The following is a 27,887-nucleotide window of genomic DNA, read 5'->3' as shown; positions in this document are numbered from 1 at the left end:
TAGTTCCGATTACTGCTGTTTAGAATACTCTTATATTATTTTTATTTCTATTTTGAAACACAAGATAGAGCAAAAAACCTACAGTCCTACCAGGAAAACTGACCTAGGAGCCAGTAAGTCAAATTTATAAATCTATTATGTCAAACAAAGAGAAAGTAAAATGTAGAACTAGTGGGGGAAAGGGATTACTAATAAAACCATTAGCTTGCCTTCACTCTGAGAGCCCATTAAACTGTGTGCTGCTGGCCACCCCATCACTCTGAAGATATACAGACATCTGGTTTGCACCCTGCCCGAGTTCCTGCTTAGTTAATGGTAATTGGGATGTGTAAAAGTGGTGCATGCATGAATAAGCAGGTAGATCTTACAACAGCAGGTATGCAAATCTTGAAGGCAGCTGCTCCTGGCTACAATTCTGCTCTCTTAGGGTCCAATTTGCTGCAAAACAGGGAAAACAGTAAAGTACTCTCTGTAGAGGCAGTCAGGTCACCATCAGGACGGGAAATCGGGTCACAAATACAGCAGGACTATTCTTAGTCCTGCTACTGACCTGCATCATCACGGAGAGACCCTGTCTTTTGCTCTTGCTCTCCCAAATCTCTCCCTTCCTTAGATACAGACTGTGTCAGAGGAGTGTTCATCTCTCTGCAGAGATATTCTCCATGATGCCCACCACAGTCAACTTAAACTTCTGACACTATTACAAAATTCTGTATATAAAGAGAGAAGCAACAAGAAAGCAATTAAATGTAAATTCTCCAGGTGATATTGCTTTAAGCAAGCTGACTTTCCAGAGAAGTGATTTTCTAAAATAAATATTGGAAATGGGTTATAGTAAAAATAAAAAAATAAAAATAAAATAAAAAAATAGAGAGAAAAAAAAAAAGGAAAACATTGATTTCCCTGACATTGACCTGCCCTGTCAGGCTAGGATGCACATTCATCAGTCTCTTGCTCTTATCTGGTATCTGACATTCTGTGATGAGTTGAAAGCAAAGTAACACAGATGGATGGTGCTCTCTTTTGAAGAACAAAATGTACCGGGGAACTGAATTTTCAAGTACGTTCAACGTGAAGTTAACTCTTAGATTGAAGGAACATCTTTTAAAGGAAAGGGAGTGGTGGGGGAAAAAAAAACCTCAAAAGGGCTGTTGGGATAAAGGGCTGTTGGAGTTTCCCTATTAATGTGCATCCAAAGTAAGCTAACATTTACATAGTCCCTGCTACTTTCAATGTACTCCAGACAATGGCTAATCAATACTCGTTACACAGCTTTAAAAAGGCTGAGTATTCCAGGGGCGTGAGCAGCATCCTCCCAAATAAAACCTCGAGCCTGAAGTTATTTGGCCAGACACCTCCATCCTTGAGGTTTTCCTGATATCAGGCTGGCTGTCCTCCTCCAAGGAACCTAGCAAGCCCTATCTTCTTTCAGAGGAAAAGGTCAGTTTGGAGAAATATTATTTGCTTGTGGCACAGGAAGGAATTTCATGCAGGGAATTTTTAATTTGAACCCAGCCTACCTTAGGAATCAAGTCTGAGATGAGAATGAAATGAGGCACTGGCTCACAGACCTGGAATTTGTCATTATGGTCCAGCAAAGAAATCAGCTTATTATACTAAATTTTAGAGAATCATGAGATATACAATAGTCCTGTTTCAAATATTAAGCTGTGTTCTTACTGAATCCTTACTTATTTTGGGGTCAAATAGTAAACATTAAGAACATCTTTTATATATTGTAGGGTTGTGTGTTTGATTTTGCTCGCATATGTTCATAGTGTGAGTAACAGTGATTTTTTTTTTCAAGGCTTCCTCTTCCAGCCTAAAGAGAGCTCTCCTGCCCAGATGGTTAATTTTTCGTTTTGTTTTTTTAACAAAGCAAAAATTTAAATACTATTTCATAAATGGCTCCAGAGCTGCCAGTCTTTTCTCGAGTTTACTTGGTGTCAAAATTCTTGAAGTGTCCTACAGCAAGAAGTTCCTTTCAACAATAAATTTAAACCTACAGAAGAGACAATCTTTACAGCTAGTGGGCTTTCCGTCAGACTGTATTTAAAATCTTCCATGAGGACTTATTCTATTTTGATAGAAACTCTAATAAAAGACATTTCAATGTATTTTTTTCCTAGTGTTTTATAAAGGCCACTCAAATTCAGCAATAAAATATTTTCAGGACACAAAGTGTATAATTGTTTTTTCTAGTGTACATCTTCAGAGTGACTCTCAGAGCTGTCTTTGCTCCTAAATTTTCCACCTGGTAAAACGTGCATGTAGGTGTCTGGCCAGGGGCACAAACACTGGGGGGAAAAGATCAAAGGCCTATAAATGTGTCAAACTTTCAAATGCAAATCACCTGCCATAACGCTGCTGAGAACAAATCCTTCATTATCACCATTCTGTGAAAGGCTTAAATTAGCCTGAATTGACTGGAAAGAACAAGAAAAAGAGAGCCATTTATCTTCCTGTGAGTTTTATTACCTTTAGATTTATTTGGCTAATGGTTCGATAGCCCACTAATCCGAATATCTGCATAACAGATTCTTCAAATGATCCATAAATAAAATATGTGATCACATAATGTTGCTATTAAAGTTAAAGCGAGATCTGTGACAATAGATTAATAAAAGAGCACTTACAATAAGCCAGGCGTTTGATTGCCAAACTGTGAACGACAGTGATTTATGTAATAATTATCAACTGGATTCTTAGCTTGAATTACATTTAGGGGAATTTTTTTGATGAGCACTTCCTAAACTGTATGCTCTCCAGATAGATGCTGTACCCACCTTTATTTTAGGTTCTCATTCTGAAAACATAATTAATTTCTTAAAAAGTACTAAGTCTTGTTGTTTTGTTTTGGGTTTTTTTGTTTGTTTTGTATTTTTTTATATAGATAGTTTCAGTGATATTATATTTGATCAATCTAGTTGACTAGAAGAGCAAGAGTTACAAACTTCCACAATTGCACTATACTTTATTTATAAGGGGAAATCCTATCACTCTATTTCATTAAACGAACACTTGCAGAGAGGTTTTGCTAAGTGAACTTTATTGGGAACTTGAAAGAGGACATGCTGCTTGTCAGGGTGGACAAGCTGATGTCTGAGGGGAGCTGGCTGGGGACCCTGAGCTCATCAAACTTCTTCATAAAGTGTCCTCCCAGCACAAAATATTTGGTTTTGTAGTAAGAGAGAAAAAAAACCCCCACGCTTCTGTTGCTGGTATCTCACAAGATAAATATGCTATCGCAAAGAAGTTCTTGCAAGATATCATTATTATTGGAAGGAATATAATATTCTTGATGGATTTGTTCACTTCTGTGTAAAAATTCAAACATTTTCAATGCCAGAGCCACATGCCCATTTTATAGTTATATCCTTCAAATTATCAATGTGGTGAGAGGAATATTCTCTCCCTAAGACCTCAGTGGTGGGCTATAGACAACAGCAAAGGACTAGTGGCTTTTTAAAAATTATTATCAACTGAAAACAGTATTTCTTTAGAAATCACAAACAAAAATCATGAGGCTGTGACTTTTTCCAAATACCTACCTTGCAAATTCTAAGCAATCTGTAAGCAGCAAGATTAGGGATTTTCAGAAAGGTAAACAAAGAAAAGTCTGGGAAACAGTGACATCCCCTTGGATGTCCTCTGGCATTTCAGTAGAGACCAGAACAAAGGTGTATTTATGCTGGGAGATGCGTGGGCGCAAACCCATCACCTTCACTTGGACTTGATGGTTAGAACACCTACAAATCCCACATATCTCATGATAAATAATAAACACATAGAGAACACAAACCACTATCTGAAACCATGCTGTAAAAGCCTGTATTTTCAGGTTAGAAAGGTAATAGAAAAGCAGGAGTAGATGTTGGGCAATACTTGCCTCATTAAAAATTATGGTAGGAGCCACAGGGAGGACAACAGTTTGGCACAAGTTTGTACCAAGGCAGAGCTGCTGATCTGCATGTCTTGGGCTTTCCTGTGAAGTTATACCAAAACTGGCAACACAAGTGCTTGGGAACTCTGGATTGCTATATGCCCTATGCCACCTCACTGTAGTATCTCCTGCTCTTCTGCTGCATCTCCAAAACTTCTCTGTAGTATCGACAGCACATTTTGTGGGTTTTCGATAACCCCTCGAGGCAAAACCTTTACATTCTCATGTACCCCTCCCATATCCTCTATGCTTTTTGGTCTGACTGACAGCCAAAGACAGCCTGCAACACAGCTTAGGGAAGCACAAGTGAGCGGGCTGACCAGCTGTCAGCAGAGCCACTGCCGATTTCTTTCCTTCAGGAAGGCATGACACTAATTAAAAGAAATCAGATTATCTTCCACACATTTGACTGGCAGGTTTGGTTTCATAAAGAGGTCATTCAATAATTAGGAAAACTAGGAACACGTTAGTCTGGATAAAAAGTTCTGGATAAAAAGTCCTATAAAGCCCCTGTAGAGTAGCTACGCATGTGGCTGTCACTCCTGAAGCCCTTTGTTCCATCCAACTCCAGGATTTGGGGATTTTGAACCTCAGCTCAGGGCTCTTTCCTACCCAGCTGCAGAGCAAGCAGAGGATTTAGCTCTCCAGTGCAGAAGATTCAAAGAAAACGTTTACAACACATTGCAGCGGGGCTGAGAGACAGAGAGGCTTAAAGGCTAAAGATGCTCTGAGACCTGGCATTCATGTCTGACTGGAAGGCAGCCTGAATTTAACCTGAAGCAGGGCCACAAATTTCCTGGTTTTGCAGCAGATAAAACTTGGACAGTTTCTAGGGTTGGACCTATCTTGTCTGTCTGTTATATTTTATGTGGTGTCACTGCCAGGGCAACACTAGGATGTTAGGATGGAGGAAGAATAGAGCATGTAGGCATTCATTTGCCCACAAATTTGTCCAAAGAGGATGATGCTCACAGTTCCTCCCACTATGTCCCAAAGTATACCCATAGCTTGCCACAGATCCAACCTTGTCAGAAATATTTGGTAGGATAAGTAAGTTGGCTTCAAGCTTGGTAGTGGAGGTGCTGTAGCAGAGCAAATTGCATTTTAAGATATTAAAATAACAAATGCTAATGTACAGCTACTTCTACCCTAGCTTGGCATTAAAAATATCCCTGATTAACTTCTTTTCCTTCATTAATTTTTATTCAGGCAGATAACTAAATTTAAATATCCATTAGGTGGAATTTTAGTATAGGTAGCCTGTTTGCAGTGAGCAAAATTTTCAAAGGTATGTCCCTTTCCCCAGCTGTGCTCAGTCTTTGAAATGACAAAACCTCTAAAACTCGGTCAAGGGAAATTGGGGTGGGGGATTGAGACAAGGCTGTGAATAAAGAACTTTTAAAAGTTTGATGTGTGAATAATCTTAAGTTAAATTAAGTATAGTGCTGATAGTTGCTACAATGAAGGATACATGAGCAAGAGAACAGTGCCGTGGTTCTGTCACCCATCGTAATTTTGTTTTCTTGAAGCAGTTAAAGTGTTTTGTTTCCTGAAGGAAAAAGTGCTAAATCTAGCGCCGAGTTTACTGTTTCGTCAGTAGCACTTGGGTTTATAACAACTCTCAGTAATATTCTAACCACAGCTTCCTTTTATCTGCTGATATAATATGGCAGGGTCTGACACCTTTTTAGACATGAAAAGACTATCTTGTCTCAAGTAACAGCTGCCATTAGTCTCTTTCACCACTCCATTTCTAAGAATCTTTCTTGACATAAGACCATAGAGCCAAGTCTGTGCAAATCCTCAAAGTTAAATAATCCCCTTCTCAAACTACAAAATTTCTCTGTTAACTAGCAAAAGATTTACTGTGTTCATCAAATTTTTCCTTTTGTTAAGTAGGTTCACACATACAGATAAGCATTTCAATAATCTCTGCCAATAAAAAAAATGACAGTGAGAGAGATATTGAGAGGTAGTCTTTTTAACATTTTTTCTAGCTCCCTATGTATATATTCCATGTAAGCAGCATTTATTTCCCTTTATTGTTGATCCTCCATGAATCTGAAATAGTGGGTTACAATCCTAAGGAATGCCAAGTAAATGTTTCCCTTTGTTAAACTATGCTAAAAGAATTTGCTGCCCTTAACTGAAGTTCAATACTGTTTATAAGTGGAAATAATGACATTTAGACTGCTAAGACAGACCCTACAGCTCTGCTCTATGTCTCCACAGAAATCATTCAAGTTAGAGGGGTGCCAACATCAGGACTGATAGTACTGACAGTTCTCTTTAGTAGAGTACTTTACTAGCAGAATAACAGTACCTGTGCAGAAAACTTTTCAGACAAGTACTTGAAGAACAACATGCCCTTTACCTACCCCGCTCCCACAGCCGGTATATTTTTATTACTTTAGATGAGGCACCCTGATAGAACCTATTTGGGCTGCCCAGGACAGATGATAAATGAAAATCTATTCAGGCTCATCAGGCTGATGAATCGCATTGATTTATTCTTACAGGCAGTTTAACATAATTTTGTAGGAATATTTCCTGCAGAAGAAAGTTATGTTACGCCCCCTCCATTTAAACATCATTCTCATGGGTGTGAGAGGCTGCAAAGCAGTCAGCACAGTAAAAAGCTCCAAAGAAAAATCATCCCTAATCCTTAGATTGAGTAAATTACATAAAGAGGAGAAACCAAAACACTTTAAAAACTGTAATTACCCTTCTGTAACGAATCACAGGTTTAATTCAAGCAACAGTCACCCCAATGATAAATGATTTTATTTGCTGCCATGAGCAGCTACAGCCTAGAGAGGGCATCCTCCAAAGGTTTTTTTCACATCTGTTGCTGCTTCTAAAGTAGTGGCAGAAGACAAAATTAGGATGCATTGCATATGAAAAAAATTGAACATTTTCTGCTTTTGATGCTTGAACTGTACTTGTGAAATCAGGTTAATTAGTAGCAATAATGAACAACATTTTTTTTTTCTCCGCAGTTCTTAATATCTTATATCTCACTTCTGATTTCCATCATTGACAAAACATGAACTTGTCATAATTCTGGCACAGTATTTTCAGCAAATCATCCATTAAAGCAGTCATCCCAAGTAGATTTGGAAAACAAACAAAAATCCCTCCAAAAACCACTCTGGCCTCCTAATTCTAAAGAAAGCTCTAAATCACAGAAATTCACACACCATGGGTGAAATTGTATGATCTCCCCAAGAAAAGAGCACATTCCCATACCCTGGGAGAGAACAAAAGTAAGTTAATTCACGTGATGTTGGCATTTTTATTAAAGAAAATTCATACTCTTGATTCTAGTGTTCAGTATTCAAAATTATCAGCAAGGAAAAAAAATAATACATAACCAATAACAATGTCTGCTCACAAAAAAACCTCTGCTCAGATCTCTTCATTTCTGACCACTGCATAAGGAATGGTTCCCTGATCATGGCAGGAGGGTTGGAACTAGATGATATTTAAGGTTCCTTCCAACCCAAACCACTGTGTGATGCTATGAATCTCTCCATTTACAGTCCCCAGGTGACTGCTACTGTTATTCTCCTTCACAATACTACTCTTCTAGCTACCCGCTCACATCAGCTGAGTGCTTTAGGGTCTCCAAAAGAGAGAGACCATTTTCAGAACTGAAAATAAGTTTCCAATATTTTGGATTTTTTGCTCGTTTCCACAATACATCTCATTCGGAAAATCAACTATAAATAAATTTTCTCCCTCTGCCCACAGAGGAAACTAAGAAACTACTATTTTGGCTAATTATATTATCTATAGACTCCTATGTCTTCCTTAAACACATCTGGAATTTAGCTTCTGAACTTGGTCCTTGACCTTTATGAATAAAGAACTGACATTTTCATTCAGGTACAGATATTCTAAATTTCTACTATTAACAATATATCTTGGCAAGTGTGGCCTCCCTTCTGGCTGGTGCATATAAAAAGTTACAAATGCTTAAATGTAGATAAGGAGGCATTTCCTAATAAGCTGTTGAAGACAACTTTTTTTGGTGTATGAACAGAGATTATTTCTATAATAAAGAAGTGTGAAGAGCACCTTCAAAATTGTAATTGCACTCAAGTTACTAATTTAAAAAAAAAAAATTACATGATATTCTTCAGAGAATCTGCAATGTCATAATTAGATTTTCTGCAACTTAACTTTCACTCTATTATAAATGTGTTAGATGGAATTTCAACCTTCTTTAAGAAAATATGCCCTAAACTACAAATGCTTAATTAAACAGCCATCAAATTTCCTTATATATAGTATATATATAACTGCTACAAAACTGGAATTATCCTTACAGCTTATTCCACTCTTTGGAAGATGCACACACTCAAAGAACAGCTTATTATAGGTCATGGCAGATATTAACTTAGCTACCCTGCAAGGTACATCTGCTGTGTGTCTCTATGTGGTCCTTCACAGACTGTCAACACAAGCAGAATTGCAGGACTTGAAGACCCATTTTAAAACTTGCAAAATTAGGTTAGTGAAGCAAAATGCAGAATTCCATTTGAAAAGAGCTGCATCACTTTGTCTTATTAAGAGTATCCAAAGACTGCAGGCACTATTTTAATAAGTCTGTTTATATAAGCAAGACTAATACAAAAATCCTCACAACTGGCTGGGAAAAAAAGTCTTATTTCATAAATAAATCTCCCTGCTTCCTTACATGCTGCGTCTTGATGCTTATGTATCAAGTTCAGAAAGTAACGACGTCCAGAATAACTGGTACTTGCCTACAATCAGCTCTTTGGTACTTTTGTTAACATTTTAGTTTCAAACTTCAGCTCCAGTAACAGCACTTCTTATTCACCAAAACCGTGTCCACATAAAATTGATAGAGCATATTGGAGACACTTTGATAGAGCATACTGCAGAAACTTTGAGAAAGAACTCTAAGAAACGATGGTTCATAGTTAATTGTTATTTTATGGAGAACCTAATTGATTTTGATTCTTCCTTTTAGTCTTTCAGACAGGGGAAGGGGACTGTCTGCCCATCTGTAAGTCAGAACAGCACTTCTGTCTTGCTGTGTGGGGTCAGAACCCAACCTCTTAATTGGTTGCTCTGAACTTTGGGAACAATTAACTTCCCCTACAGAGGATGGCTTTGGACATCCCTGCAATGAGAAAGCATCATCAGTTTTCTTTAAATTGGTTGTTGTCTTCTTCCCTTTAGTTATAAGGGCTGAGTCACTGTTTGTCCTTTTGCTACTAACAACGCTACTATTTTTCTTTGTAAAACATTTTTTAAACTGACCAGGGTTCAGTTGCTTTTTCTGCTGCTCATAAATCAGGATTTTATTCACATGCCCATCATCACTGTCTTCACTAGAAGAACGTCTGTTCTGACACACACTCTTTTTAGAGGAAGCTTTCCAAGTAGTTTCAATACAAGCTTTTTTAATGTGACAGCCAGTTGCATCTGCTGGCTTTTGAGACACTGGAAGCATTTCACACCTAGGATGCAGTGTTTCTCTTGTTTGCCCATTGAGGGCTAGAGATGTTGAACCACTTACATGATGGTCTTTTAGCATCATTTCAGCCAAGATGTCAGCTTTTCTGTACTGATCTTGACAGATATGTACGCTGGATTCACTTGCACAGTTTTCTGATAGCACATTTTTACTTTCCTGCACTAGTTTATTTAACTGATATGAAGAAGAGACATAATTTCTATCAGGATTCAACGTTTCTTTTGTTTGTTTTAAACATTTCAAAGATTCCCGTTGCATTGCATCTTCAGACAAAGGTAGTGATGGAATGGAAGTCTTCCTAAGTATTCTCTCTCTTAAAGACCACTCCTGAAGTTGTCCTGTAGCATCATTTGAAAACAAATCATCTGCACTATCAGAATGTCGATGAGACTGCACAGCACCAGAATATTCTGAGCTATTTCTTGCAGTTTCATGACCTAGTGGATGCGAATGTTCTATGCATGTAGTTAAGTCAGCTGCTGGATTTCGGTCATCACCTCCCTGGGCTGGTGAAGTGCTGAAGAAGGTTCCTTTCCCATCAACACTGTTCAGTTGTAGACCAGCTGTTACAGAGGAAGAGGATGATATCCCTGAATGTTTGGTACATTGTGAGGGCAACACAACTGAGTCAGCCAAAGCACTCTGTAAGTAGGATGATACAGGCAGAGGAGGAGCAGCTGCTGATGTTGGCACCCAAACACTTGTTCTGCAGGAAGCTGCAGTTAATGCTGCATCTTTTGATTCATTACTTCTCTGCTGTGTCTGATGTTTGGGGGGAGGTTTTGTATCTGATGTGGAGTGTTGCGCAGGAAGAATTCCAGATGTAGATTTTAAACTAACTTGGGACAGAAGATTGCTAACTTCATCATAAGCACTTGATATATCCTTTTCTTCTGGTCTGTCTTTCCCTTCTAAAAAAAAAAACAAAAACCAAAAGGGCATTTCAAATAGCATATAAACCACAGTTAGGATTTCCTAGTTGTAAAGTATAAAATAGTAAGATTAAAGGACAGTGCCTGCAAGGTATCATGTCCTCATCTTGACAAAACATGATATTGATCAACAGTAGGAGAAATGTTTTTTGCTTTTGCTTTTGTATTCTGGCAAGACCCACAAGTTCATAAGAAATAAACTTTTGCACTTACTTTTCTTTTTCTTCTGAAGGACTTCTGACTTTTCCAGTTGATAAAGGGCAACAACATCAGGATAAGCAGCCTGAAACAAAGACTCCTCTTCTACTGTGACTACAAATGATTCCACAGGCTCATCTTCTGGATCAATATAGTGCTCTGAAAAATTAATGAATGTACTTTTGACATGTGTATACACACAACTCAAAGCAGGGAATGAAAAACCAAAGAACAAAAGATTTGAGTACAAAGACATAAAAATGTCAATAGTACAATATTTGAGATTTACCTACAAGTGAAGTCTTTCTCTTTCTGTCAGTCTCCTGGCACAAATGGGCTCACTGCAGGTAGGAGTCTGGCAGCACAGAAAATGTTCTAGCTAGTAAACAGTCACAGCTTCAGGTACACAGTGAGACCTTCAGTTCAGGTCTCATTAACATGTACCAGAAAAAGTAGCTGAAGAACAATTCCCTTGCTTTCTGGGTAGATTTCTTTTTCTCTTTCAAGCATTGCTTTCTCTTTCAGGGTATGCGAACTTTGATGCGCGTTTTCTACTGTTTCCATAGAACACTTTCTAATCTCACCAACATATCATTGTCTCAGAGTGTTGTCAAGCTCTTCTCTCTTTAAAGCATGCTTTTATTTTTTTCTGTGAACCGTTTTGTCCCATAATGTACATAGAAACCACACCCACCTGGTTTTTGCCACTCAATTTCAAAACAAGGTGATCCATTTTTAACACGTGTCTTGACAATCCTGTAAGAAGACAAAGTCTATTAAATGATTTTGAACAGGAAATGAAAAATATCTAACCTATCTAGAAATGTTTCAATATTCTAATTTGAAATGATTCAGAGCACAAAATCTTTCTGTTATAGTGAAATTACTATATCTTTAAAAAATACACTACTCTGTATAAGTTATACAGTAAAATTTGGGGTATAGATTCAAGTACTAAAAATTTTTGGAGTTTTTTAATGCTCAGAAGAGCATTTACACATAATCAAAAAGCTTTTCTGGATCAGCAATAGTGTGGCCAGCAGGACCAGGGCAGTGATTGTCCCTCTATGGCACTGGTGGGGCCACACCTCGAGTCCTGTGTCCATTTCTGGGCTTCTCAGTACGAGAAAGACACAGAGGTGCTGGAGCACGTCCAGAGAAGGGCAACAGAGTTGATGAAGGCTCTGGAGCACAAGTCCCTTGAGGAGCAGCTGACGTAGCTGGGAGTGTTTAGCCTGGAGAAAAGGAGGCTTAGTGAGGACCTTGTCACTCTCTACAACGCTCTGAAAGAAGGTTGTAGGGAGGTGAGGGTCAGTCTCTTCTCCCAAATAACCACTGACAAGACAAGAGGAAACATCCTCAAGTTGTCCCAGAGGTTTAGATTGGACAATAAGAAAAATTTCTTCACAGAAAGGGTGGTCAAGCAGTGGAACAGACTGCCCAAGGTAGTGGTTGAGCCACCATCCCTTCAATTTAAAACATTTGTAGGTGTGGCACTGAGGGACACAATTTACTGGTGGACTTTTCAGTGTCAGGTCAATGGTTAGACCTGATGATCTTAGAGGCCTTCTCCAACCTAAGCAATTCAATGATTTTAAGATACTAATGCCAGAGAAGGCTGTTGCCATAGACAGTAACTTTCTGAATGACCAGACAGGGTCATTCGTATCTTTTGTGTGAGAGGATGAGGGAAAATAGAACACGAGCTGAGCAGGGACAGTCAGTCACTGAGATTGTTTTAAAAAGCATTATCTATACCCAAATTTACTAGGTTCCTAGATGTCAAGAGTAGGATCATGCTGATCCTGCTGAACCATTACTGCATTTTTAAACACTTTGTTAACAAAAGAAATCTTCTAGAGCACACATTATCTGTCTTTTAAACTCTTGAAACACTAGAAACTGTTATAAAGAATGTCACTGAGTTCATTCATCAAGGTAAATGCTAGTAATTTATCTTGCCAATCTGTTCAAAAAGCATCCCACAACCAGTCTCTCCAATCTTTTGAAAGATAACATTGAATAAAAAACAGCTTCTCTGAAAGTAATAATTTAAGACTAGGACACATCAACCCAGCAGAGATATTATCACACTGCTACTGACTGTCCTCCTGTCCCCCAAAATTAATGTCTAAAAATCTTGACCAGCATCAAGGAACACAGAAAGAATACTAACCTTCTTGCAATATAAGAATTAGGGAGGCAGGAGGAATTTCGGTTTCATTTGGGAAATGAAACCATCAGATAAAGTTAAAATAAATAAAAATTCTCTTTACACAGTGAAGTTGAAACTTGCCAACAGACACTGTAGATTCTAGAAGTTTACTTAAGTTTAAGAAAATATTAGATCATTAAAAAAATAAATTACACCAAGGGCTGATAGAATAAGAAGATCCTAATTCTGGCTCAGAAAATCCCTGAGTAACAGAAACCTGGATGGTGGGAAAATATTCTGTGGGAAAATAATTACATGCTTATCTTGTTTTTCTCCCCTGCATGTCAATTTTTAGTAACAGGATACTTGGCCACTTTTGTATTGCTAAATGCAGGGGTCCTGAGTGAAAAGTAGTTTTGTATATATATATATATATATATATATATATATAGTACAACAGTTGGCAGGTCTTACAACAAATCAGAGACCACAAATGAACCTGCAGATGCTCATTTCTAAACCTGGGCTCTTATTATGAACCACAGAACTCAATTAAACTTCTGCTTAGAACCTGAGCAGAGGATCTAACCTCTAAGGCTAAAACTCATGTGCAGATCCAAGGAAACAGAAGAGAAAGTAAGCACAGGAAAACACAGGCACTGCCATTTAGAATGAAAGGTAACTGCTCTGTGGATTATTTTGTGCAGCAGTAGTATAACAATTGGTGCACCTATCTAAATCTTTACCTCTATTCAAAATGAGCACAGAGCTTGAAACAAAGCTGGAAGAAAACCATATTTCCGTAAAAAACACAGGGTTTTTTCTTTTTTTATCTGGGAGCAGAAGTCAAGGTATTAAGTTCAAGAAATCAAACTACATTACCTTATTGCCTGCAGTTGTTTCGAGTCAGTGTATCCAGATTTTCTCTGGATCATATCATATCGTGTCAACAGTGCTAAGAGTTTCTTACAAGCATAATGTTTGGCCCATTCCATCTTCTCTGAAGCAAATATCTGTTAGTATAAAAAAAACCCTCAAACTTTGAAACTTTTTTTTATTCTGTTAGATACCACACTTAGCCAGTTATGTAGTAGGGACACGGGACTAAAAACTTCAAATATCTAGAGTGCTTTTATACGTTAGTGTAATTCCCAATGATACATCACTGACAATAGTCATCCCTAACAGTGGCAGATTCTTCAGATATCAATGGCAAGCCAAGGCAACACAGTTGTGTAGTGGCAGCAACAGGAATGAGACAGTTGTTAAACACCTTGTCAGATTAAGATCAGCTTTACAACTTTAGGCTTTCAAATATTAAGATGTTGTAGCAAGATTCTTTCTTATTTCCAGTAAGGTTACTAATGAGGATGACAATTATCACAAATGTCTTCCTTAGTAATAAACAAAAAACTACAAAGCTGAATATCCAGTATTTTGTTATATACCTGAAAGGACAACAAATTTGGCCTTCGATATTCCTTTATGTTGATCAATTTATTCTTGTTTACTAGAAATTCTTGGATAACCTTGAGATAAAACAAAAATGAGACAGTTTAAGAGAGGGCTGAATATTTAAATTCCAATTAATTGATTAAAAAAAGAATATTTAAATTATGTTTGTTACCTCAGAGAATGGAAAGCCTTCACAACTCTTAGCTTTTCTGCAAGAAAAACAAATGTGTTAAGAACTGAAGAGAAATGGGAAAGATGCAGAATCTAAATGATCACCCTGCACATGAACACAGGGAAAAGCAGATCAATTTTCAAGACATTCCTACTTTCTGATATTGTCCTCCACGGCATTTGCTTGTTTCACTTGCTCTAACTGATGCCATTCACAAGGGCAGTGTTTGGAGTCACTGGGTTTGCAGTATCTTTTGCTTTCACAGAATTTACATCCACTGTGCTCGTGCTCCTTGTATGATCCTATAGCAGCAGAAACACAAAGTGAGGAGAAAAAGCATTTCCAAAATTTCAAAATATATAAAGCAAATATTACAAATACAAAGCTGAGAACACATATGAATCTGATGTGAATAGCAGCTGTAAGCAGATTGAGTGCACCAGCTGCATTTCTGTATACAGTAAAAACTGACAAACACATGCAAGATGCCATTTTTTGAAGACTTTTTCCCTCAACTGTTTCAGACCTTATGCTGAAAACTATTACCTAAGTAATAGTTTACCTTACCTAAAACTATTATAGAAGAAGTGTGTGATAACCTGGCAAACATATATTACTTATATATTTGAAAGAAGTTTTCTTTCACCAAATGCTGGGTTTGAAGGAGTTCACTGATCAAAAATGCTTCCAAAACAAGGTTCCTTAGGATTAATAGCTTTTTATGAAAACCCTGCAGCAAAACCCATCAATGCTAATGGGATTCAGTCCCCTTGATGCAGGACCAATTCAGGCAACTAAAGAAATAGTTGCTGGGCAGTACAGCATACTTTCTTTAATGAAAATGTTAAAAAGACAAATATCTGGGATTCCACAACACCACCTGTGATAATATTCCATCTGCCATCAACTAGTTTCATATTTGAAGAAAAGCAGTTCCAAGCCTTAAAAGTATTTATACAAAGGTAAATATATACAATATTGAAAATGTGAAGATGGTCCAGAAGCTGAAAAGCAATTTTTAATGCTAGTGATTAAAAAAAAAGCAACCATAACCCAATCAATCAAACAACCAAAAGTCACCCCTACCCCACAATAAAAAAATAAACAATTGGGCTAAAAATAAAATTCAGCCCTTTTCACACTGACCTGGATGGTGGCACTCTGAACAGTGAATTACCCTTTTAACAACCGAAAGTGGATTATTATCATACTGGAATTGTTCTTTCCACTGATCAAACCTAAAAGGATCAAGAAATATTTTTAACTTTCACATTAAAACACTGAAAAATACTCTTTATATTTCTCTGGCATCTATCCAAGAAACACAGTTTTCCAATCTACAGGGGTAGAACAGGGTTCTTTTATAGTATGTTATATAATTGTTGGATTTCTAGTATTGACACACACATTATGATAACAAACATAGAAAGCACTCGGTATCTCAAATCCTTGAATCCACAACCCATTAAAAATCAGCAAAAGTCTCTCATCAGTCCCTATGACTTTCTTTCCAATTTACCAATATACACCTGCTATCTCAAACCTATGAGCCAGCTAATGTTTAAAACTATTAAGAAGCTTTCCTAGCACAGCACCCAATCCCTTTCACAAACACAAGGTAAGGAACGTGGTAATATCCTCCCTAAATTGAAGTACTACAGATGTTGTCTCGGAGCTGAAGTGCATACTATTCAGTCTGAATAAAATCAAAGTACTTACGTAAATTTCCATTTTACCTTTGCAGTAAATTTTGACCTCGCAGAGTCTCAATTAACTTTAAAGCTTGTTCCTTCCCAACTCCTGGAACCCCCTATAGAGAAATATGAAACATTACATAATTTTGACCAAAATATTCATATTTTCACAAAAAACACCTTCATATCATTATGTAGACAAATTACAAAAGTGATCTCAGATGTTGAGAACAAATTGAGAAAAATATTTTTGACCAAGTTCTAAGGGCAGAGAAGGTGACAGGTTACAGTTGTACTGCCACTGTAACACACAAGCTGCATAAAATGTTCTAATGCTCAATAGCAACTCAGGTAAAACAAGGCAGACAAAGAAGGAGAAAGTAACAGTAAACTAAAAGAAATGAGATCCAGAATAGATAACAAGGAAGAGGTTACAATGACAGTGGTGAAACACTGGCACACATTGCCCAGAAGTGGTGTATGTCCCATTCTGGAAACATTCAAGGTCAGGTTGGGCAGGGCTCTGAGTGACTTGGTCTAGTCCCTCTCACTGCAGAAGGGTTGGACTAAGTGAACTTCAGAGGTCCCTTCCAACCCAAACTATGGTATCATTCCACGATTTAAAACACACATATTGCTTTATAGTTCCTCTTTCCATCCTTCCCCTATTTTTCCAAGAATCAGTACAGCTGAATATAAAGACTGTATTGAGTGTGTTTTCTACAACATCATTACAAATAAATCTATGCTTCTTTTTATTCAGCTGTAATGGTAGAACTGAATACACTCAACCATATAAAATAAATCTACATTCCAAACCAAGTTCTCATTAGACTACAGCCAGACATTCAGGTAAGAGTCAGATATTCAGCTTCTGCAAGAAAAGCATTATCTTCATACATTTTCAACAAAGTAAGTGCAATTATAGAGTGGTATTCTCATTTACCTGTTCTGCCAATCCCCATTCCCAATGTACTCCTGTAATTCAGCTTTCCTCACAAGTTTCTGTCTTCATCTACTTCACTGGGCTGCAAAAACTCAAAGGACCTATCTGACACTTTGGGACTATGTAAGAACAGGGCATTCCAGGAGCTGCTCCATTGCAATAACCACTGATTATCCACTTTTTCTCTCTCTCTGTCTTTATACAGTAGTAACAACAAACTATTTAAAGATTCCTATAACAGAAACAAGATTTTAAAAAAACACACCCAGACAAAAGTAATGAGAGTTTTGTGTTCTTTCAGCAGTATCAGTTGTTAAAAAGAACAGCTTTATCAAATTGGAACACAGTGATTTAAGAAAAATTAGATATCCAATGAAAGCCTGAAGGGGAGTAACCATTGCCTGAAGTCACCAAATGACAAACTGTATGAAAATCAGGTTTCATCCCACTGCCTTTCCCTTTCAAATAGCCATTACAACAGCTTCTGTTCAAAGTCTCAAAAAAGATTTCAAGAGTTTACAGAAAAAAAAAGAGAAAAAAAGAAAGAAACAAATGAAGTAGTACTGAGTGACATTCCTCTTGATTAATTAGGTAAACTTTCAAATAGATCACTTCTACTTCTTCATAAATTATATATTTACAAACAATGGAATAGGGATACATCTGAACTGCATCCAGAACTGCCTTTACTAATAAATACAGCTCCAAACTATCACTACTGAGTCTTCCAAACAGCACAGACAAAGCTGTTTTTCTCATTTTTCCACAGCTACTATGCCAGGGATGTACTTGTATAAGGGATCCTCACAAACAATGGAGTTCTCACACCTTGGCTCAATGTAATCAACATCTAAACTTTTGCCTTCATCTCCACCATAGAAAAGGTTTGGAATAATACAAAAACATTTTAGAAAGATTGGTGTTCATGAACTATTTTGATTAACCTTTCAAAAAAAAAATTTACAGTGATTTACTAAGGATCTTCTTCAACTAGATCTCATTAACTGTGCGTTGCATAAAGCTTTGTCAGCATGCATGTCTCCCTTGATACAGCTTATTGTTTTTCAAGATGGTATAAGCACCTAATAAAAAATACTTATATTGCTTACTTTTGGAAGATAATCACAACCCAGCAGAACAGCTAGCCCAATCAAAGACTCTCTGTCACAACCAAGTTTCTCCTTAATAGAGGACATTGTGTAACAGTCGAGATGTGGATCCTGCAAGAGGAATTTATTGCATATTATTTCTGGTACATGACAGAAAGAACTGCACTGAGTCACATTTAGTTGTCATTCCCACTCCTATTCACTCACATCTGCAGAAAATGGGTCTATCCCATAAGAGAGGTCTAACAGCAAAAAAACAAACTGCAATTAAAATTCATAATGTAATGCATGGATACCACATGAATTAAAAATTCTGGAACTTAAAAGTTCTAAGTATAGGCATCAACTGTTGAAAGAAAGTAAAATAAGCCAAGAGGTCCAGCATACAGCTGAATAACCACGTTATGCGATGGGTGAGCAACTGGCTCACAGGTGAGGCACAAAGAATTACATTAGACTGGTGACCTGTCACTAGTGGGGTTCCCAAGGGCTCCATCCTTGGCCCAGTTCTCTTCAACTTCTTCATTAACCACTTGGACTCAGGACTTGAAGGAATACTAAGTCAGTTTGCTGATGACACTAAATTGAGAGGAGCTTTCAACACTCTTACGGACAGAGAGGCCCTGCAGAGAAACCTCGACAAATTAGGAAGATGTGCAATCACCAACCACATGAAGTTCAACAAGGGCAAGTGCCAGATTCTGCACCTGGGACAGGGCAACCCTGGTTGTGTGTATAGACTGGGAAACGAGAGGCTGGAGAGCAGAATTGAGGAAGGGACCTGGGGTCCTGGTCAATGGCAAGTTGAAGATGAGTCAGCAGTGCCCTGGCAGCCAGGAGGGCCAATCGTGTCCTGGGGGACATCAGGCAAAGCATCACCAGCCAGTCAAGGGAGGGGAGTGTCCCGCTCTGCTCTGCACTGGGGTGGCCTCACCTTGAATATTGTGGCAGTTTTGCACACCACAATGTAAGAAAGACATTAATGTGTTAGAGAGTGTCCAAAGGACAGCAACAGGAACAGTGAAGGCTCTGGAAGGGAAGCCGTATGAGAAGCAGCTGAGGTCCCTTGGTCTGTTCAGCCTGGAGAAGAGGGGACTGAGGGGAGACCTCATTGCAGTTACAACTTCCTTGTGAGGGGAAGCAAAGGGGCAGATACTGATCTCTTCTCTGTAGTGACCAGTGACAGGACCTGAGGGAATGGCCTGAAATTGTGTCAGGGGAGGTTTAGGTTGGATATCAGGAAGTTTTTTACACCTAGAGCGTGGTTTGGTTGGAGCTTTGAAACAGCCTCCCCAGGGAAATGGTCACAGCACCCTAAGCCTGTCTGAGTTCAGGAAGCATTAGTACAATGCTCTCGGTCACATGGTGTGAGTCTTGAGGTGTCCTGCACAGGACCAGGAGTTGGACTCGATGATCCTGATGGGTCTCTTCCAACTCAGTATATTCTATGATTCTGATTCAAGGTGTTTTTACTGTTTACTATCTGTAGAAAAAGTGTGGCAAAACTAACATTATCGAGTACTAGTGACTGTGCGAGTCATCTCAGGAAGTGCAGTTTTTAAAATACATGTAAACATTTTAATCTGCTACTTGATTAAAAAAAGGAAAAAAATAATAAAAATGCTACCTAGCATATTAGATATGAACTAAAGAAACACCTGAAGCTTTGAAGGGTAAAGGGACTCAAATACAACATGAAAACAAGATTAACATGAATCAAAACATAGGACACACCTCTTCCTCAAAAACGACCAAAAAAAATTCCTACACAAGCCAACAACTGAAAGCAATCTATTTTTCTGGAATAGATGGCCTGACAGACAAACATTCACATAAATTACTTTTTTATGCTGACATACATGTAGACAAAGTACACCTGAAAGGTTGAGCTTGCTTTCATTGTTGGTGATAAATGACAAAGAAGTTGAATGAAAGAAAAGAACCAGGTCAAGGAAGATACTAAAGCATGGTATCATCAAAGCAAAAAACCTTCCATCAACTTTAAGTATTTTTTTAAGAAGTTAATTGTTTGTAGTGCATTTTTTCTGTTCTATTGACTTTCTCACATTACTGATGCATTTTCTCAACAAGTCTTTCTGATGAACATTATAAATTACAGAAATTTGGGGTTTTGTTTCACCATTTCTGGGACACTGTATTCTTAATAAATGAACACTTCAGTTCAAGGTCATAAGTTATTTGGTTTTTTGTCACAACAATCACTTATGACACAGATGCACAATCTCTACCCTACTCATGTTCAGTGGGGACTAACAGCATTAATTGCAAGATGGAAGTGTGTGAATACTTATTAGATGCAAGAGGCTGAGTGCTCCCACATGGTCTAAAGCTAAATTTGTAGGAAGCAGTTACTTCACTCAATAACTTCGCTGTAGAAGAGGAAAGGGGAAAAAAAAGTTTGCTACTTAGCTCTTCACAGGGCAGTACAAACACAGACAATATTACCCTGTTTCAGTAGTTTTGCTCTCACATTCAATACACAAATTGCCAGTGAATCAAACAAAATGTTCCTGTCATAAATGTACTATTTAAATAAATCCAACTACTAGAGAGCCAGTGCAATAATATCTAAGTAATTTTTTCAAGTTCCTTCTCTATTTACATTTCTGTAAAGAGTCTAGAGAGGGTAGGAACAGGATGAGGTAATTACCTTAGCATTCATAGCAAAGTTCCTATAAACTGTTTGAGCTCCATATAAGAAGGCATCTCCGTCATTGGTAATGCAGCCATCAACAAGTCCTTTTGCATTTAGGTAGGCACACATTGCCTCTGCTTCCCCAGCTGCCTGAACCCAAGGGACACCTAAACACTCCAGCAGTTCAAGACACTAAAAGAAGGAACCCAAAAGGAAGGAGAGATTGAATGATGAATTATTAAATTCACTTATTAGCATGCATTTTCTCACAAGTGCATATAAAAGCTGCTACTGTTGTACTACCTACACAACACTATATCAATAAAAGCACTACTTTAGCAACAATAGTTTACTATAATTAACAATGAAAATAAACATCCAACAGAGAGCTAAGTATTAATTCCAGGACTTAAACACAGCTGGATTAACAGTCACTACTTCACAAAAATCTTTACACTTTAAATAAATATTTAGGTTGCTTTCAAAAGAAGAATAACAAAGGAATACTTATCTTTGTGAAGCAATTCTGTTTACTCAAGCAGTAATACTGAACTAGACCAGGCATCTTCCAGCAGGTGCCAGACTTCCCAAGAATAACAAGCATGAAAGTACAATGCTGTCAGCCTCATAAGACTGGACCACGGTATAAGACACATTGGTATATATTCATATATACTTCTTAAAAATTTCAGAGAAAAAAAATAATTCTTTTTAGAATTTAAGAATAAAACATGAATTGATATGTGCAATCTACTGAAGCCATGAGTGTCTACAAATGCTAGTTCATAAAATTTTGAATAGATAAAAATTGTTAACGGGGAAGATAAAAAGAATATCGATATTAACACTATAAAAGAAAAATAAAGTTAAATTTCTGTAATAAATGTTCAATTATGGCTGTTGCTCACTACTAACATAACATGCATGGGAACATATCAAATGAGAAAATTTTTCTGCAACAATGAACACTTGCTGTAGGGCTCGACTTCAAAGGTGTATGTCCCCTCAAATCTCAAAATACTGTTTAAATTTGTTGTGTATAAAGCTGAGAGACTGAAATGTTAAGGGTTGATGACTCAAACAATCTGCTGCAAAAGCAGCAGGTGCTTCGCTGAAGCCAGGTTCGCACGCCCCAACCGAAGGGGAGGAGGAGAGTTTTTGGTTCTTGGGAGTTTTTGGTGGCAGAAACCTCTGACTTGCATAAGACAGAGGGGGTGTGCACCCACCACCAGAGGATGACCATGACAAACCAACCTTTGTTTAGCAACAAGCTGGTTTTTGAGCCATATGAGGGAGAAGGTCGATAAGAAACAGATCCTGTGAGCTGGGATAATGCTTTTTATCACTTCAATTTCCTCCCTTACACAACTGGTTCAGGCGTAAAACTCCCCACCGCAGGAAGGTATGGGGACACTCACATTCACATGTAGGCCTGAAGGTATTTATCCCTTCTGACAGGGCATAACTGGACCAACTACACTGACGTGAGAGGCGGTTGTCATGTCTTAGAAGGTGTCATAAACCACCAAAGACCCCGGAGCACCCTCAGACTCATTTCTGGGGCCTTACACCTGAGGACTGGGCACAATCCGCAGTGTTGCAACAGACAGCGTGAAACTTCTACTGCCCCAGGGGAGGCATCTGGGCGTTCCCACCTGACCCTGAATGTATATTAACCCACTGAACTTTTTGTTGTGTGGGCTTCCCTCACCCCCAACAGATCAGGACTGCGACCATCACTTCAAACAATGCACGTCTAAATCGCAACAGTCAAGTCTCGTCTCTGGATCCAGAGACGAGATGACATCTTTCCTCTCCACTGTCTATTCTTATCCCTTCTTTCTTTTTCTTTTCCTTATATATTTTGTTATTTTTATACTTTTATATTGTTATATTTCTATAGATAATAACCAAAACAGCTACGCACCTCCTTTCCATTGCAACCAAACTGTTCCAAAGTAAACCTGCCATATATATATACACACACACATACACACACATGCACACCCTGGTCATTCAGTGTCTTTTCTTTCTAATCTGTCCCAAGGGATCATTAACAAGAACCTCAGTTACCTCACACCATCAGGTGTAGGTGGTAACAAATGGTATTAATTATTTTAAGTTCCTGTATTTAGTTTGGTTAAGATTTCTTTCTATCATATCAAAAATACTGAAACACAGCCCTTGATCCCTCACCTCTTTTAACATGGCTTTAAATAAAGATCTCCCTGTTCTGGCAGCTCCAACTTTCTTTGAAGGTCCATAGCGCATCTCATTCCTCTTAGTCATGGTGTCTGCTTTCAACTTGGGGGCCTCTCCTTCCATCACAAACACTAGTTTAATTCCCATTGATGTGAAGAAAGAGAACCGAAAAAACAGGTTTCTGCAATAAAGCAAAGCTGTATTATTAGTGAAGCCTGATTTCTTCAAACATTTTCCTTATATCCCTTAGCCTACCTCAGGAACAATCTTCCACTTCTTATGATTCTCTAGCCCCCAAGATAAACAAACCTTTTACCTACATCCCTGTCTTTGGTTGAAGTTGTTATACCATGAAATTGTAAACAGCCTGACAAAATGCCTAAGAAAATACTATGTAAGGTCAAGAAAAATCTTTCTTGGGTGTAAAGATGTAAGCAAACTTAAAAGGCTTAATAAAAAACCATTCAATATCCAAAGTCTGCTTCCAAACACATATACACATTGATTCTTTTATATCAAATATTAATCCCAAATCTATCAGTACAGGTACATCAGATTCTGAAGTGACTGAATGCTGTAGTATTAGACAGACTCACAGGTACCATTGCCATGCCAATTTATGTCATATGCAAACTAGCATCACTGAGGGATGGAATTTTGCAAGGCATTAGTAGACCAAACACTTATTACAAGAGTAAAATTAAGAGCAATAATATCAAACAGCATATGCTTTTTCCAGTATCTCCAGGATCAATCTTTCAAAAGGAGTAGTTCAAACATTTGTCCCTTTGACTGACATGGAGAGACCATTACTCTAGATTTAATTTTGTACAGGTGCTATGTGCAAAAAGGGTAAGCTTTGGTCATGCTTCAAGTTTTATAGTTAATTATCCATTTGGGGTCATAAGCACGTAATACATTAAGAAATTATTCTCAGAAGACGCCCATATTTCATATCACGTCCAATTCAATAGAAGTCACAAAAGCATGTAACACCATGCAGCAAGTCAGTATTCTTGAGATAACCAAGGTCACTGATCAAAAATTGTATATATTTTCATTTTTGTCAGCACTGTTTGCAGAAAACAGTGCTTTGAAGTTATAGCTGCTTAGACATGCTCATAACTCGGGTGAGTCATTTAAATTAAAAATTAAAAATACATATATTCGTAATGGTTGTTCAAATGCCTGAAGAATTATTTAAACATTTATTTCACCATGAGGTCTAACTAGAATTCACCTAAAAGCCTTTACATATGTAACATAAGCAATAACTGAATCAATACAGTCATCATATGGATTTCATAGGTAATCTTAAAATTTTTTGAATAAGTAACATATCTAAATTATACAGTTCCAAGAATTTTGGCTGCAATAATTTATACGGACACCATACCTGAGATGTGGCTTGGTAACTACTCCAATCATCTTTTTAACTGTCTGTGCTTCACAAACCCACAAACTTAAATCAACAGCAAGTGTTTTTCCTTTGAGACTGCTCAGGTTGACAGGTTGTCTCACAGGCTCAAGGATTTGCCACAGATTAGTCACTCCCATTGTTCTAGCTTCTTTGTTGTCAGAAGGAAGGTTTTACCTGTGAAGACCAAAAAAAGTAAAATACTTGCAGAACATAACATGAAATGTGTGTAACATAATGTGAACGTGAGGTTTGAAAAAGAAATATATTTGTCACAATCAGTTCACCTTTTATAGCCAAGAACACTTGCAATCAAGCTTTCTAAGTGTGTAGTGACTCCAGTTCACAGATGGTTTATAACTAAATACCTTCTTTGGATTGAACATCTGCATTACTAATAAGCTGAATATAAATAAAAACAAACTCAGCTGAGGAAAAAAAATCAACCAATAAAAATTATTCATTTCCAAGTCTCATGTGTCCCTTACATATAAGCACAATCCAAGCTTTATTTAAAAAAAGAGAAAAAACATAGGATTCCTGAGGAGTCCTGATTTAAAGTAGGATCCACATTAAATTTTTTCCATTCAAACAGAGGTAGCTTAAAGCTACTTGAAGAATATTTTCAATCACCACAGAACTGACACTTTCCTTAGCATTCCAAGATGATGTTAGAAGGGTCAACACCCACAGATTCTGGCTTGGGAAATTCATGTTGGAATTCAGGAAAAAATGACAGAGGGTATTGCAGCAGTGGTTGCTCAGAGGCTGCAGAATCTCCATTCTTGGAGATTTTTAACATCCAGCTGGCATACTGTCCTACTGCTTTAAACCAATACTGGTGGAATCAGCAGTGATTGTCATCAAAATTCGGGAATAAAACTCCTTAACATCAATGCAGTATTAAGAAGTAGGCATCACTATTATGGCACCAGATGCACAGGGGATAATTGCACACCTGGCTCAAGATGGTACAGATATTTATTAGCAAGGAATATATACATTCATCAGAAAAATGTTACATGTTTCCAAACAATTTGCTACTTTAGGTGGCCAAAGAGTCCCTACGCTGGATTGGGATGGCCTGGCTTGTTACAAAGCTCTCAGGGTTCCACCAACCACCACCTCTTCTCAGTTTGAAGTACACTGAGCTCCTGAGGTCCCTTCCAACAAATGTTTTGACATTTTTAACACCCTGACTGCAGAAGCACATCAGTGTGTTTGCACTGTGTTAACTTTGGTATTGTGTGACTGGCACTACCTATAATGCATGCCAGTTGAAAACATACAACCATTAGGTGGTGTATCTCTTCGGCTCTTATTTAACTTATACAGCACTACTCTCCATGCTACCCCATCACTGGATTTTCCTCTTTTTCACTATTCTTCTGGTTTCCACCCTTTGCCAGTTCTAACCAAGGCCTCTAGCACATACTCTGCTTTCCCCCCTAACAATGCTAATCTATTCCTGCACTGTCTTATTGCACAAGGTTTGTCTCATGCTTATTTGTTTTCCCTCTTCCTCCTCAATATTAGAAGGTAAAAATAAAATCTGACATGTTTTGTATTTCTTTCTTTTTGATTTTGACATTACTGTATATGCAGAAAAATGAAAATGCTCTTTGAATAAATCATGACTAAGTGACCTACCAGTGCTTGGAGATCTGCTTAAGACATGTGAGGAACTGAACCATGTTCAATTCAGCAGCCTCTCACCTTTAACATCATCACAGTCTGTCAGAGCAGCAAGCCTGTCTTGGAGAGTGCATTCTATTATACTCTAAATCTGTTTTAAGCAAGGCAGCTAATCAATTCCAGGTTGCTTTTAAATCAAGTTCTCACATAAAGATTTACTTTCAACAGAAATCACACCTCTAATCCATTTCTTTAACTACTACAATCATTCAACCTGATTTTAGTTGTATGCATACAGAGCATAATGTGTTGCTTTTGTTGTTATACCTCAAGCACATAAAATAAGCTAAAAGCACAAATTAAGCATGCAAATACTTGGTATAATTTCTTGAAGTCCAGGATGATCACTTTCCCTGATGCACAGGGCAGGTGTCCAAACCTTCCCAAAAGACAAGTGTGATATTCAGCTTCAGTGAGAGAACACCTAGCAAAGAAGGGAGATACCATTCTGATATTGTCATTTGGTTTCTACCAGTCCGCATCAATACAATTTCTTAAAAAAAAACCGTGTTAGTCAATTGCTAAATACTGTTGTGGAATATCACATGGTACTTAATTGATGGGAAAGACAAATACACGGCAAACACTTTATTATTTGTAATCTTATGGAATGTAAAGAAAAAAAGTATAAAAAAATGGAAACAAACAAACAAAAAAACCCCAAAGGCCCACTTTTTCATTACAATAAAGTATAGTTATTTGAGGACTAAAGTTTTCCATATCCACACTCAATATATATCTAAGGATGAGTTATGAAAGCCTGCAAGACCTACCAGTCTTTGCTTTTTTCAGAGTGTATTTTGTAAAATAGTGAATCTGGATCCTTTATACAAATAGCTCAACCACTTCTAATACAAATTATCCGTCTACTCAGATTTTATTTAAGAGCTTCACTTACCACAAGCCCCCAACCTCCTCAGAGAGATGGCAACTCCCAAAGGAGGGAGAAATAATTTAATTTATTTTCATACACTTAGAAATCACTGAAAATAATTAACAGTAAATATAAACAAACAAACAAACAAAACCCCCAAAATAAGTCTCAATTTCTCATTAGGCCAGAATTTGTTAAAACTACACAGTTTTTATGTTTTTTTAAACAATGTTTTAAGACTGCATTCTGCTCTACAAAATTTTTTACACGACCAGAAAAGCTAACTACTTAAAAATAACTACAGAAAGCATTTAACGCTGAAATTTAATTCATACAGAGATACTTTCACACATTATCAAAGGTTAGTCGAAAAGACAGCCAAGCGCATGATTTATGACACGAAGGAGGAGGAAAAAGGGAGGAGGGAGAGGAAAAACATGACGGAGGAAACAAAAAAGCCCACAACAGGTTTTTAAAAACTCCCCTCCCCTCTCTCTGCGCCATCCCAGCACAGTTCTGCCAATAAGCCTGCGCACCTGAAGCACAGAAGCATTTACAGATTCCTCCTAAAACTCCTACGGATTTTTCTCCCCTGACGCAGACAAAACTCAGCAGCCGCCCGAGACGAAGAACACCCAGACGCGCGGGCTCCCCGCCCGCGGAGTTTGAAACTCCCGCCTCGCTGCGCCAGCGACGCCCGCGCACCGGGCCCACAGGAACAGGCGTGCCCGAGCACCGCGCGAGGTGTCCGGCCTCGGCTCAGCCTTCGCGGACACCGACAGGAACTCACATCCCAGTGGGAACCCCGACAGGCTCGGCTTTGTCCCGCTTGGAATGTGCGAGCGGAGGCCCCACGGCGGCTCCGCCCCGCCCCCCCCCCCGAAAATGGCGGGCAGGCCCACGGAAACGGCCCCCCCAGCGCCCGCAGCG

General features: G+C 38.1%; 1 protein-coding gene across 6 annotated transcripts; it reads right to left on the bottom strand.

Annotated features, from left to right (window-relative positions):
* Nucleotides 1-6,433: 6,433 nt before the first annotated feature.
* GEN1 (GEN1 Holliday junction 5' flap endonuclease) lies at nt 6,434-27,887 on the bottom strand. 6 transcript variants are annotated; one of them, XM_032681863.1, is made up of 16 exons: nt 27,494-27,887; nt 26,399-26,507; nt 26,105-26,174; nt 24,368-24,565; nt 22,966-23,152; nt 20,785-20,961; nt 18,114-18,224; nt 16,101-16,174; nt 15,511-15,602; nt 14,519-14,666; nt 14,365-14,401; nt 14,186-14,266; nt 13,620-13,750; nt 11,277-11,338; nt 10,598-10,741; nt 6,434-10,363 (listed from the first exon to the last, which is right to left on the bottom strand). In XM_032681863.1, exons 4-16 carry the CDS (start codon nt 24,526-24,528, stop codon nt 8,916-8,918), a joined length of 2,853 nt encoding a protein of 950 aa, XP_032537754.1. In that variant the 5' UTR covers nt 24,529-24,565; nt 26,105-26,174; nt 26,399-26,507; nt 27,494-27,887; the 3' UTR covers nt 6,434-8,915. The 6 variants fall into 6 exon arrangements, with proteins under 6 accessions (XP_032537754.1, XP_032537752.1, XP_032537755.1 ...); XM_032681861.1 differs by lacking the exon at nt 26,105-26,174; XM_032681864.1 differs by lacking the exon at nt 26,399-26,507.

The sequence above is a fragment of the Chiroxiphia lanceolata genome, chromosome 3 (genome assembly GCF_009829145.1).
Source record: "Chiroxiphia lanceolata isolate bChiLan1 chromosome 3, bChiLan1.pri, whole genome shotgun sequence".
Classification (NCBI taxonomy): Eukaryota; Metazoa; Chordata; class Aves; order Passeriformes; family Pipridae; genus Chiroxiphia; species Chiroxiphia lanceolata.
This window is presented reverse-complemented; position numbering and strand designations above follow the sequence as displayed.

What these genes read in the sequence shown, in the direction of transcription:
- GEN1 (XM_032681863.1), bottom strand. Translation starts at nt 24,528, where the DNA reads ATGGGAGTGACTAATCTGTGGCAAATCCTTGAGCCTGTGAGACAACCT. An exon ending in TTAAAGCCATGTTAAAAGAG is followed by an intron (nt 20,962 to 22,965) that starts GTGAGGGATCAA and finishes TCCTTCTTTTAG; the next exon opens with TGTCTTGAACTGCTGGAGTG. An exon ending in CAAATTTGTTGTCCTTTCAG is followed by an intron (nt 13,751 to 14,185) that starts GTATATAACAAA and finishes TTATACTAACAG; the next exon opens with ATATTTGCTTCAGAGAAGAT.